General features: G+C 38.1%; 1 protein-coding gene across 1 annotated transcript in view; it reads left to right on the forward strand.

Moving 5' to 3' along the window:
- Positions 1–13,069, forward strand: part of LOC129726923 (chaoptin) — a 471,022-nt gene that overhangs the window by 171,715 nt on the left and 286,238 nt on the right. The window contains exon 3 of the mRNA XM_055684186.1: positions 4,611–4,919. Within this exon, the coding sequence (XP_055540161.1) occupies positions 4,682–4,919 (238 nt within the window). The 5' untranslated portion in view covers positions 4,611–4,681. The remainder of the gene's footprint in view (positions 1–4,610; positions 4,920–13,069) is intronic.

Genomic DNA, 13,069 nt, shown 5'->3' on the forward strand with positions numbered 1-13,069 from the left:
TCTGTTTTATAACCCTCTATTGAGAGGAAGTGACAGGCAGATAATTTATCCGTATTAGTGTGTATGCTACTATCCCTTCTTTTACGTTCTTTACTCTACCGAGCCTCGTTCCTACTGCTAATTACCGCAATTATAATTCCCTTAAGAAGTTTCAATTGTGTTTCTATCTGGTCAATTTTATTATACGAGAGATTTATTTTATACTAGCTGAACCGGCAAACTTCGTCTCGCCTATTTTAGTGTTTAATTTAATAATTTTAAACATTTCATATTCATTGATTCCTTGCGATTTGTTTATATCGTTTGAAATGATTGGTTTTATCGGAATGACAACTTCCTCGACTTTTGGCTTTTGTACATCACCTCTATTCCGGAAATACATTGAATGCATTTCAGTTATTCTCTTTGTTTTCCAGAACCTAAAAGTGGTCATCTTCGAATTCAAAATGGTGTCCAGGGTCAATGCTTGGCTTCTATTCATCATTTCGATTACGGAAATATCCATATGTAGTAGTATTCGGTTATTTTTGGCTGTTTCCCAGAAGTTGCCATTTTACAATTCAAACTGGTGTCTGAGGTCAATTTTCAGCTCCTTGCATCATTCTGGATCCGGTGATACACATATTGGGTGGTATTTGGGCACTTCAGGCTATTTTTCAGAAACCGTACGTCGCCATCTTGGATTTTAAAATGGCATTTGGAGACCATTTGTGACCCCTGAGCGTCATTCTGGTTAAAAAACACTCATATTGGGTGGTATCTGGTCATTTGCCGCTGTTTTTCGGAAACCGGAAGTCGCCATCTTGGATTTCAAAATGACAATTGGAGACAATTTCTGGCCGCGGTGCGTCATTCTGGTTGAAGAAACACCCATATTAGGTGTAATTTGGTCACTTTCGGCTGTTTTCCAAACACAATCTTACTCGAAATGTAGTCTGAGGTCGATTTGTGGGTTCAGTGCATCATAACAATTCCGGAAATACCTATATTGGGTGGAATTTGGTCATTTGCCGCTGTTTTTCGGAAACCGGAAGTAGGGGACAGTTTTTGGCCTCTGAGCGTCATTCTGGTTAAAGAAATACTCATAATGGGTGGTATTTGGTCATTTTCGGCTCTTTTCCAGACACCGGAAGTCGCCATCATACAATTCAAACTGTTTTCTGAGGTCGATAGGTCGATTTGTGGCTTCAGTGCATCATAACAATTCCGTGAATACGCATATTGGGTGGTATTTGGTCATTTTCGGCTGGTTTCCAGACACCGGAAGTCGCCATCTTACAATTCAAAATGTTGTCTGAGGTCGATTTGTGGCTTCAGTGCGTCATAACAATTCCGGAAATACCCATATTGAATGGTATTTGATTATTTGCCGCTGTTTTTCGGAAACCGAAAGTCGCCATCTTAGATTTCGGAATGGTATTTGGAGATCTGCCAGAAGAAGGAAGGGTGTCGAAGCATTATGGACATGTTTGTTACACCTAAAAACATTCACCTGCCAAATTTGGTTCCATTTAGTTGGTTAGTTCTCGAGATAAGCAGAAATTTGTGTTTCATTTGTATGGAACCCCTCCCTCACAGAAGAGGGAGGGGAGTCAAACCATTATGGACATATTTGTTACCTCTAAAAACATTGACATACTAAATTTGGTTGTATTTGGTTGATTGGTTCTCGAGCTGTGCGTAATTCGTGTTTCATTTGTATGGAACCCGTCCCTTGTAGAAGAAGGAGGGGTGTCAAACCATTATGGATATATTTGTTACCCTTAAAAACATTCACCTACCAAATTTGGTTCTATTTTCTAGGTTAGTTCACGAGATGTGGAGGAATTTGTGTTTCATTTGTATGGAACCCCTCCCTTCCAGAAGAGGGAGGGGTGTCGAGCCAAAATGTATATATTTTTTATTCCTCAAAACATCCACATGCCAAATTTGGTTCCATTTGCTTGGTTAGTTTTTGAGATGTGCAGAAATTTGTATTTCGTTTGTATGGGCCCCTCCCTTCCAGAAGAGGAAGGGGTCTCAAACCATCATAGGAACCTTTCTCGGCCCCTAAAACCCCTACATACAAATTTTTACGTCGATCTGTTCGGTAGTTTCCGAGCCTATATGGATCAGACAGACCGGACTGCATTTTTATAGGTATGGATAATTCACCATAAAAAAAATATTTTTCATTTCTTCATTCCGGACTTTTTATTGAAAGTTGCATTTTAACTTCAAGTTTATTTAAAAAAAAATTAAAAAAAAATTCAACTCTTTTTTTCAACTGAAATCTAATGTTTATTTTTAATTTTTTATGGTCAAAAAAATTTTTAGTGCAGTGTATAATTTTTTTATGATGCATTTTTAATTCCCTACAACTCATTCTCAGACAGTTTTTCTATACAACCAACGGTTTCTGGACTACAATGCTTCGAATAAAACCTATGCCAAAAGACATACGCCCTTTTAGAATGTAACTCATGGATGTAAAAAATCTTTCCATCTGTGAAAAATGCTCAGTTTGCTAAGCCAAATACGTGTGAAAAGTTTCATTCGGTCATTTGGCGCGATTTGTCTCTGCTAATAAAAATAAAAATATTGAGGTTTTGCCTCCAGTTTACTTTGTAGCATTTTGTGTCAGTCGCAGCTAGGTAAGAGTGAAGAACTGAATAGATAGAATATTATTTTCAGCTTAGCTCAAAAATCGGAAATTTGGTAAAACGCCATTCATCTTCAGTAAACAAGGTAGGTAAGTTGAACCCTGACCATAGCTCACCCTGGGAAATGCATCCCAAACTCGAAGTCACACCAGTTGTCCTACACGTGTCAAGCAAGCATAATAAGGCCTCACTCGCGTGTCCGTACTTCGGGTTCCAGCTTGATTGATTATTATCTTGTAATACACGGCTGGTGGATTTACTGATGAGAGTTATCTTCCTTTTGGGCTGGCTTCTCCTGCACACAAACACATGATATGCACGTGTATGTGTGTTCGTATGTGAATGTCTATGAGTTGTGATATAATACCGGTCTTGATATCTGGCAGCAACAAAAGAGGCCACTTCAGAATAAGCTTTCTGCCGCACTTACCATCAAAGGACGGAAAATCAGAAAAAAGAGGATAATAACGATGATGCTACTTTCGAGCAGATTTCTCTGATCATCGCACATATGGGTGCACATACGCGTTTCTCAGTGTCCTCGATGGTTACATTTCTGGAAAGCAGAAAAATACACACACGTGTACGTAGCGGAGGGATACCGAGCTGGAGTTCCTGGTAGGGACCGGTCCTCGTTCGGCCTTTCAAGCGGAATCCCGAAGCCGGAGATTTTGACGCTGATAGAAGGTGATGTGAATTTATTGCCATGAAGTGGAGAATCCGAAGTAAGCAGCAAGGGAAGGATTTCCTATTTGGTTGGATCCGAACAAAGCCCGGTCCCTCGCAGAAGGAAGGTGGTTCGACCGTTTGTAGGTCGTATGTCGGTGTTCCCGCGTTAGGGCTGCCGGGACAGGGCGTCCCTGCATTGTGCAACCGGTAAGCCGACTCGAAACCTTAGGACTTGTAGCTAACGGAGGCGCCGATTCCGGGCGGATTGTAAAGATTGACGGACACTATTGTTTCCGGGCCAAATTTATTGTAGTCGAAGATTTTTCCACTGCAGTTTTGGGTTTAGGCTTATATGAATGGGAAACCAGAGGATTGATTCCGACTGTGTGTGTATGTGAATTCGTTAGCTCCGGATTAGTGCCGTATGCCTGAATGCAATCCTCTGACTGCTGCCAGTCAGGTTTTCTCGGATGTTAAACTTAGTGGAATGATTTACCGTTTGTATTGAGGGAAGGAACGACTGATGTTAGTTCACTTCTTTGTTTGTAAAGAAATTCTATGAATCACTCCTATAGGGAAATAGCATAAACTCTATATGAATTTTCATGTTCATTTGATTCAACATATAATAGTCTCATTTGAAGTCCTGTTTTTGCCAGAACTCTGCAGTAGATCTGAAAGAATATTCGCTTTTTGCTCAATATCAAAGCACAAAACGCTTCCTCAATTCCATTAACCGGAATAATCTGTTCCATATCTTTATTTTAGATAAAACTTTTCTCGTCGCTGGTACTGCGTTCTATCACTTACAACCACAAAAAACTGTCTGCAGCCTTCAACAAGATAAATAATGAAATAAATCACCGAAAGGATTTTCTTCTCGGTGTCCACAGAACAAAGAAAAAAATAATAGTAAAACCATTAAACGCGAATAAAGCAAAATCCTCAACGTGTGCTAAGCCCCCCTAGTTTGAAAGCTCAAAAAAAGCTATGGTCAAACGACGACAGGGAAGCAAGCCGGCTAAACTTTTAAAGAGAGTGAATAATATCCACAATATATCATGCAACAATTGTCGCCCGGTTTCCAATTCTTGTACTTATGAATCGCTCCCAAGTGCGTCTGGATTATTCATTGTGCTTGCTGGGCTCCCGTGGGGAGTTTTCGCTCCTGCTCGGTCAAAATTCTAAGATAAATGGGGATCGATTTTTCACAGCAAGTTTGGTACGGTTTTTGCAGGTTTTGGATTATCGCACTGTCAAAAAACTAATTCATTTTCCACATTCTACTATCAATTTCAGATTTCCCCGGAGTCGACCCGGAGTTGTTGTGTTTGTGCATGTGCAATCGACAGTGAAGCTTTCTCGATTCGATGGTTTGGTGTCTCGGTATAATGGTGTTCCGGGTATTGCTGCTGCTTGCGGTGGCAGTACGAACACGGCACGGTGGCGCCGAAGGGTGGAAGCTGGATAATAGAAATATTTTGTACACCAATCAGGATACTTCCTACGAGTGTCCCGTCAATACGATGTGTCGGTGTGCCAGTTTGCCGAACGAAACGGCCCTGCTGGAAATCAACTGCAACGAGGTGTCGCTGTACAAGTTTCCAGGTCAGTATCGATTGGTGGTTCGAAGAGATTTGAAATGTCATAAATTTACTTTATTATATGAAGGAAACAGTCGGGTAGTCTAAAATGATATCAAATTGATATTTTTGATATAAAAACTGCCACTGCGAATATTTTTCACCCAATTTGAATTTTTTTACAAAATATTTTTTGTACCAAATACCAATTACCTAAAAACATGGAGCTTTAAAAAACCCGGGGCCGGATGAAATAGGATCCGTATTCTTTGAAAGTCTGACCTAAATTTTATCTTAAATGAGCATTGGCTTGATTCAACGCGCCAGTCATATTTCGTAAGACACATACAATACTTTTGTATATTACGTATGTTTTATCAGCTCTCAGCTATGTCCAAATAATTTTTTTTTTTGTTCGTAGTCTAAGTTGGAGTCACCATCGTATGAAGCGCGTTACTTGCTCATTAAATCTACGAGCACCATGGACATATTTGTTTCCCCTAAAAACATTTACATGCTCAGCTTGGTTGTATTTACTTGATTGGTTCTTGAGTTGTGCTTCATTTGTATGAAACCCCTACATTCCAGGAGAGGGAGGGTGTCGAACCATCATGGAAATCTTTTCTGGCTTTGTAAACTTTCATAGGTCAAATTTACTTGATTAGTTCTCGAGATGTGCAGAAATCTGTGTTTTATTTGTGTGGGACTTCTTCCTTCCAGAAAAGGGAGGGGTCCGAACTATCTTAGTAACCTTTCCCGGGCCATCAAACCTTTTTATACAAAATTTCGCGCCGATCGGTTCAGTAGTTTGCGAGCCTATATGGATCAGACAGACCGACAGAGATGCATTTTTATATATTTAGATAGATTACTAGCATATTATTAACATATTTAAAAGTTAATGAATACTCACACTGCGAAGATGCATTTCATACACTTGTAGGCTACTGGTATAGAAACGTCATAAAGCTGCATTGTTGCATGATTGAGCAGAAGTGATAAGCTCAAAGCAAACTTCTTTTTCGACGTAGGACTACGTCTTACTTCTGCAGGATGGCATGCAGTAGAAAGTATAACAAAAATGTGCAACCTTAAAATGCATAAATATTACTACCACTGAACGAACATTAAACACCAATGTATTGATCGAAGGGTAAGGATGCCACAAACTTGTGTTATAACAATTGACATATCTTTTCAATAGTAAATCAATTTATTAATCACAAGCTCGCTTCTTAAGCTGTGAACATAATGATATGGTTTCGTATGTTCCATGTACCGTTTTGAATGCATCCATTGTTACTTTCACTAAACAGATCTTGAACACCATAGTAGCGGCTAGCCAATCTGAGGCGCACTTTGAATTCGCGATGTTCATTTTAGACTCATCATTTTAAAGACTCGCCTTTTTTCAAGTTATGTCATTTCCACCCTTTCGCAAGACGTAATGAGATTTTATTCTGCATGTAATAAAAATGTACGAGAAATGAATCTGCTTCGTATTGGAAAACAGTGGTACTGCATCGACGCACACTATTTCCAAAGCTGTAAAAACGTGATCGAAATTATTTGGACCCAAGAAATCGGAGTTGGAACTTTAATGTTTCCAGCAAAGTTGTTTCATTTCTCATTTTTCATTTTAAAAAAGTTGTAATGTTGTGATTTTTTCACCATTGCATGCAAAAAGAATGTTACTTTTCTCATTTTTTGTAAGCACAAATCCACTTTGTTCAGAAAAGCTATGGCATATTTTAGAAGAAATATCATCGCCGAAGACACAGTGATTCTATCTGCCTATTTCAATTGACTCTAATGGTTTTTATTTACGAAATGCCTCCCAAAATCGATTTTTCATTATATCCTTTTCTAGTGTTTTTTTTTTTTTTAATTTTGCAATGTTCCACAATGTTGTTCGCTGTACACATACACAATCTTACTGAAGGAAGTTGATTTTCATCTACTACATTTCTTTAGTAGCGTAGTGTGAGCACGGTTTGTTTCGTAGATTGCAGACTGATGACTATCACTGCCACTCAGATTGCATGAGGAACAATGTTCAGGAGTAACTGTTGCAGTTACACAAGTTGCACCGCTAGAAGGCGGACTCTTTTGCAACCCAATATTTTATATTTCTTATCCTTTATGTAGAAAATATTTATTAAAATATTACACTACTTTACTAACTTATGGTCGCCTATTTCTGGTTTTACAAGTTATCGCGCTGATTTGCAGTCACAGGTTATTGTCGTCTTCACACACTCAATTGCCCGATGCTGCATGCAAAAGTTCAAATCTTAATCAACCAGTGAATGTGTACTTTTATTCTGTACAACTATTGCTCTGATTTCACACAGAAAATGCGTGTAGTGGCGAAGCTAGAAATTCCTTCTGGGGTGGGAGGAGGCGTTGATAAGAATGTGAATTTTAAGAATGTTGAAGAAAGAGAAACCTAAATCGATGACTATCATGTAGCTAAACAGGATGAGAAAAACAGTGGTTTGGCGTATTCACATCACTCACTCTCAATACGGGTTGCGTTTTAGTAAATATAGAGAGTAGAGAGTGCAAGAGAATATTGAAGAGAGAGAATAGAAAGGAACAACGTAAAAGATAAAGTGTTTTCTTGCTCTCTCTAGTGATACCGCTTACCGTGCAACGCACGTGCTGTTCGAATAATCCGCAGCATAGTTCACTCTATGGTCAATTCGAGAACAACATTAGAATTGCTGTTTATCGCATGACATAAACAATAGAAAACCAATGGAAATCGTCTTTCCGAATTTTGTTTAGCGGTATGAAATAAAAAATTGGTTTTTTAGAAAAAAGTCCCCATGAAAATTCCAGCTCCATAATGCAGCATTTTCCCAAAACCAAGTTTAGTCACAAAATTGAATTCTCACAGACAGACTTTATGAGCAACTTCCAATTGCGTTGTCTGAAATAATATATTTCCCGATATTTTTTCGCCGGACTAAAATTCTGATACAGTGCTGTTTCGTTTTTTCACGGTTAAAAAAACATCCTCTCTTGAATCCAACGAAACTGTGGACTTGGTGAAATGATAAAAATCAATATTTTTGTTAGAATTTAATGTTATTTAACAAAAAATACTAACCTCCATTATTTCCTCGAATCCAGAGTCTCGCTAGATTCACCGGTAAGTGTTTTTTTACCGTTATGAAAACGAAACGGTACTGGACACTTTGTTTCGCTGGAGAAACAATGACGACTGCATGGCAGTGAAATGAGTGGGCGACAAAAAAAGAGTAGTGCTAAAGTTTTCTTTTCTGGTAACAATACAAACAAAATCAAAACCAATTCCAAAGTATGACAAGGAAAAAATCGGAAAAAAAAATATTTCTCAAGTTGGAATCGAAAAAAAGAATTGTTTCAAAGTTAGGTAAGTTAGTTAGGTTTGTCCCCGTGGTTCTGTGGTTAGCACTGTCGGTCAGCTAGCTCTCCAACACGGTTGTGATATCGGGTTCGATTCTCAATCAGGTCGAGGATCTTTTCGAGCTGGAAATTTTCTCGACTCAGCACTGGGGCACGGTGCATCGTTGTACTTATCCCACAACATGCAAAATGTGCCGAAAACAATATCGATAACGAATTCTCTCAAATAAACTAGTTGATCGAGACTGCATTAGCGCGAATTTTTTTGTTTCAAAATTAGGTTTGAGTAAAATTAGTTTACAAAAATCAATCTAACAGCAGAATTGGTTCCGGGTGGTTATTATTTTTTCCGCACGTACGGGGACTTATGGATTACAAGTCTCTGCAAATGTCTAGAAAATTAGTATTTGTAATCAGGCTTCCGGAAGTCATGCCTCAAAGTCGTCAATGCTTCACTTTTTTGACCGATGAAAAATAGCATGGAATTTTCGATATAGCTTTTTTATCCCAAATGTCTTAGAAATGCATGATACTTCAAGAAGGAATGCTTTCTCTTAACAAAAAAACACCAGATTAACAAGATTTTTTTCTAGATAACATCAGATTTTGATATTTTATGCATTTTTAAGATACTTGGTCTAAAAAAATATTTTGGACAATTTCGGTACATTTTATCATCGATCAACAAAGTGAAACTCAACCCGTTTTGAGGCTTCACAAGCCAAAGTCCGATTAAACTGAAGTTTTGCACAAGGATTTTTTGGAGAAGACGCAATTTGGAGGAAATTTGTTCCACATCCACATGCTGTAGTACATTATTGAAAAGCAGTGATGGCATGAACTCGTGCAAAGTTGAACTGAGTAACACTTTCCCAGATTTGAATTCAACTTTAATCTGCTTCCTCTCGATAGTTTGAGTTTTTTTGCACTGCACACTCTGATCGGGTGAGTTTAAATGCGTGCAATGCATGCAGTGCACGATGTATTCAACGATGCGGGCGATGATGTAACGCGATGGGTTTTGTTTTTAGATCGAATTTATGCTTTCAAAGGACAATGCAACAAACTGTTGCAGCAGACGCGGCGCGAATTTTATCGCAATTCGATTTTTATGCAATTGTTGTTATGCAGGATTCAAACTCAAATCTAACTCAAGTGTAATGCACTGTTACCGTGCTGGATCGAAGCCCGTACAGTATCGAAATCCGTACACCTTGATGTTTTTCGTCAGTTTTAAGCATTATAAAAATGAAAATTCATATGATAGTTACTTATTTGTACATGTAACTATCATATGAATTTTCATTTTTATAATACTTAAAACTGACGGAAAACATCAAGGTGTACGGATTTCGATACTGTACGGGTTTCGATCCAGCACGGTAGTAGGTTTTACTTGCAAACCGAAAATAAATGTGCAAGCAAGTTTTAAAACTCACTTGGATACGAGTGCAAAGTCACACTGCCTACTCTGATGAAAAGTAATTCAGAACCCTGACATTAAAAAAATGAAGATCGAAGGCTCTGAGGTTGGGTTGAACTCTAACCCATCCCGCCCCCACCTTTGCTAAGCCACTGCATTCAGTCACATTTTACAGCTCTGGAAAACTGGTTTATCGATAAGATTGCTGCAGACAACCTGCCGAAGAAAACCACTGCCGTAGCTGTTCGCTACCCTACTACAAAAGTTCACAAATTTCTGCATTTGAGCGAATGCTTAGCTAATTTTCCAATAAATTGCTGCTAAAACAAAGGACCGAGTGATAAGCATGTGAAATTGGACATAATTTCGTCACCTGTTTCGACGATAGATTTTTATTTTACGCCTTAATACCTGCCCTAAGGATGTAGTTTAACTGCCTTAAAGACGAAGTTTTACGTCGAAATTTAAAGATAAAAAAACATTGGTTGTTTACAACACCTTCAATCATTTTTCAAATTTTACTTATACACGCTGGAGAAACAATGACAAAATGAATTGGAAGTCTTTGGCCTTCTATTGAAAAAATAAACGAAAACTTTTACAAAATAAAGCTGTTTTATACTTCGATATAGTCTCCTTCTAAAGTAATGCACTTATTATAGCGGTCCTCCAGCATTTGCAGTGCTGCGCGTTAAGTTCTTCAAAATAATGTTGGTCAAAAAAAGAGAAAAAAATGCTGCCCTAAAGCACAAACTAGAAAAAAGTTAAAGATTAACCATCTCTGTGAATTTTTGTGCCCTTAGCCATTTCAGTTACGCGACAAAAGCCCACTTCAACGCAAACGTTAACCGTGCGCCTCCTTCCACTGTTGCATCGGTGGAGACGCTAAGTTAATTATTCGACAGCCTTCTGGAAACGAGCTTAGGAGTAAATTTGAATCTAGAGCTCAACAGTAATATTCTAGAGAAAAACTTTTTTCTACAAAGTTGTTACATATAATGGAGCGCACATTTTCCTGTGGTCACAAATTAGGGTGACCCAAGTTCTCGATGTAATCCAGCATCCGAGTTTTTAATCTTTGCAGAAAAAGTTTAACTATATTTTACAATGTTGTAGCCTCGTCACCTTTGCGTGACTTTGTAGAAGAAAGTTTATTTCTTTCTTTCAAAATAACCGATATAAAGCTATTTTTCTTCTAACTCATAACAAGAAAACTTCTGGTGCGTTCATAAAACTCAAACTGGAAAAAATGAAAGATTTACTCATTCCTGTGAGTTTTCAGTAGCCATTTCAGTTTCGCGTCAAAAGGTCCCTATCACTCCAACGCAAACGTTAATCGTGCACCTCCTTTCACTGTTGAATCGATGGAGACGTCAAGTTCATCATTAGGCGGGGGCCTAGTGTGGTTGGTAACGTCTCCGCCAACCACGCTTGACGCCTTGGTTCGAATCCCACCGCCGACATAGGTGTCGATGGTTGTGAGGTGGCGTGATCCACTCACAACCAACCCAACTGGTCTAGATTCAATCCTAGCCGACACCGGGAGATTTTCTGAGGCGAAAAATCTCTGAGATCACGCCTTCCATCGCATGAGGAAGTAAAGCCGTTGGCGCCGGTCCGTTAATAAACGGGTCGTGAGTTAGGGTCCTGGGTGTAGAGTCGCCTCCCCGGGCGTCGGTGATTGGCCACAACAGTGGCGGAACTAGACCGACGGAAAATAAGCGAGAATAAAAAAAAAAGTGCATCATTCTTGGGAACGAGATTAGGAAGAAATTTGTATCCAGAGTTCGATTGTTCTTTGGTTTTTAGAGGCATGATCGGTGCTACGATCATGCAAACACTATTATTTTCTCCCGCGTCAATTATACTATAGGTATAACTTGTAGAGTTTTTCTGATAGTACAAGCACGGTATTTAAAAATAATCAGACGGTTCCGGATGGTCTTAGACGTCACTTTCAATTCAAGTTCCATTTTGATGGCTATGGAAGTAAGGATGGCATATTTTTTACAAATTTCAGTACTCGGCGGTCATTCAAAGAACTAGTTTTCCTTTCCACCCTCAAGTTTCTGATTTCTTCTGGTATTTCACCCGTTTTTATCTTTATGCTGTGAGCAGTTTCTGCTATTTTTTGGAAGTTTCACCTTCATATTGTAGTTTTTGATCAGCCGTTTTGTATCAGGGCTGAAATGGTTACCGCGACTCTTTACCAGTAAACAAAAAGCAAAATTATAAACTCAACTTATAAATTATTAGTTTATCAGTAAAGACTTACTGTTTCCACTCACAGAAAAACATAAATCAATATTTTTCAATAAGCAAAATGTGTTAACAGTCACGTCACAATATAAAGTTTACTTTACACCTAGTATTTTTTCTACTTAAAATGTTATATTTTTTCGCTCACGGGCAAATTACCATGAATATCGACAGATAGTATTTTTCTTTTCAATGCCCATAATGTAAGCAATCTTACACAGATATTGCGTTCAAATATGCTTTATACATGATAGGTTAAAACGCAGATGACTTAATAAGCAATGCTCACACCTATTGTTTTTCCCGCCACTGTACGTCTTTTGATATTAGTTTTTCAAAAAACTTGAAACATGGATAGAAGAAAAAGGCTGTTCCTTTTCAAATTAAACAATGTCGTTTTCGTACTTAAAATTCATATTATAATTTATGAATTATAAATTATCTCTAAGTCGGTTATTTGAAAGATAGGAAAAAACATTTTTTACAAAGTTGCCCTTAATTAACTTAACAGTAACTTTGTAGCACAATCTTCAATTCTATCAAAGATACAAAAATTTAAAATCTGATTTGAAAGAAAATTGTAATCACCGCCTCATCATATGTAACAACTTTGTAGAAGAATGATTTTCTCTAGAATATTACTATCGAGCTCTAGATCCAAATATCTCCCAGAGCTCGTTCCCTAGAACGATGTACTTGGCGTCTCCATCGATTCAACAGTGAAAAGAGGCGCACGATTAACGTTCGCGTTGGAGTGAGTGGAAGACTTTTACGCGTAAATGAAATGGCTAGGGGCACCAAAACTCACAGAAATGAGAAAATAGCTATAATCTTTCATTTTTTTCCAGTTTGAGATTTATTGCCGCACCCGTAGTTTTTTTGTTGTGAGTAAGTAGTAAAATAGCTCTATATTGGTTATTTCGAAACAAAAGAAAACTTTCTTCTTCAAAGTTAAAGTTAAAGAAAATCGTTTCACCCTATCTGCACAAATAGGAAAGTTAGATGCTGGATTTAATAAAAAATTTGGGTCACTTTAAATTGTGATTACAAGAAAATGTGCGCTATTATATATGACAATTTTGTAGAAGAGTTTTTCTCTA

This window comes from Wyeomyia smithii, chromosome 3 (genome assembly GCF_029784165.1).
Source record: "Wyeomyia smithii strain HCP4-BCI-WySm-NY-G18 chromosome 3, ASM2978416v1, whole genome shotgun sequence".
NCBI classification, from domain to species: domain Eukaryota; kingdom Metazoa; phylum Arthropoda; class Insecta; order Diptera; family Culicidae; genus Wyeomyia; species Wyeomyia smithii.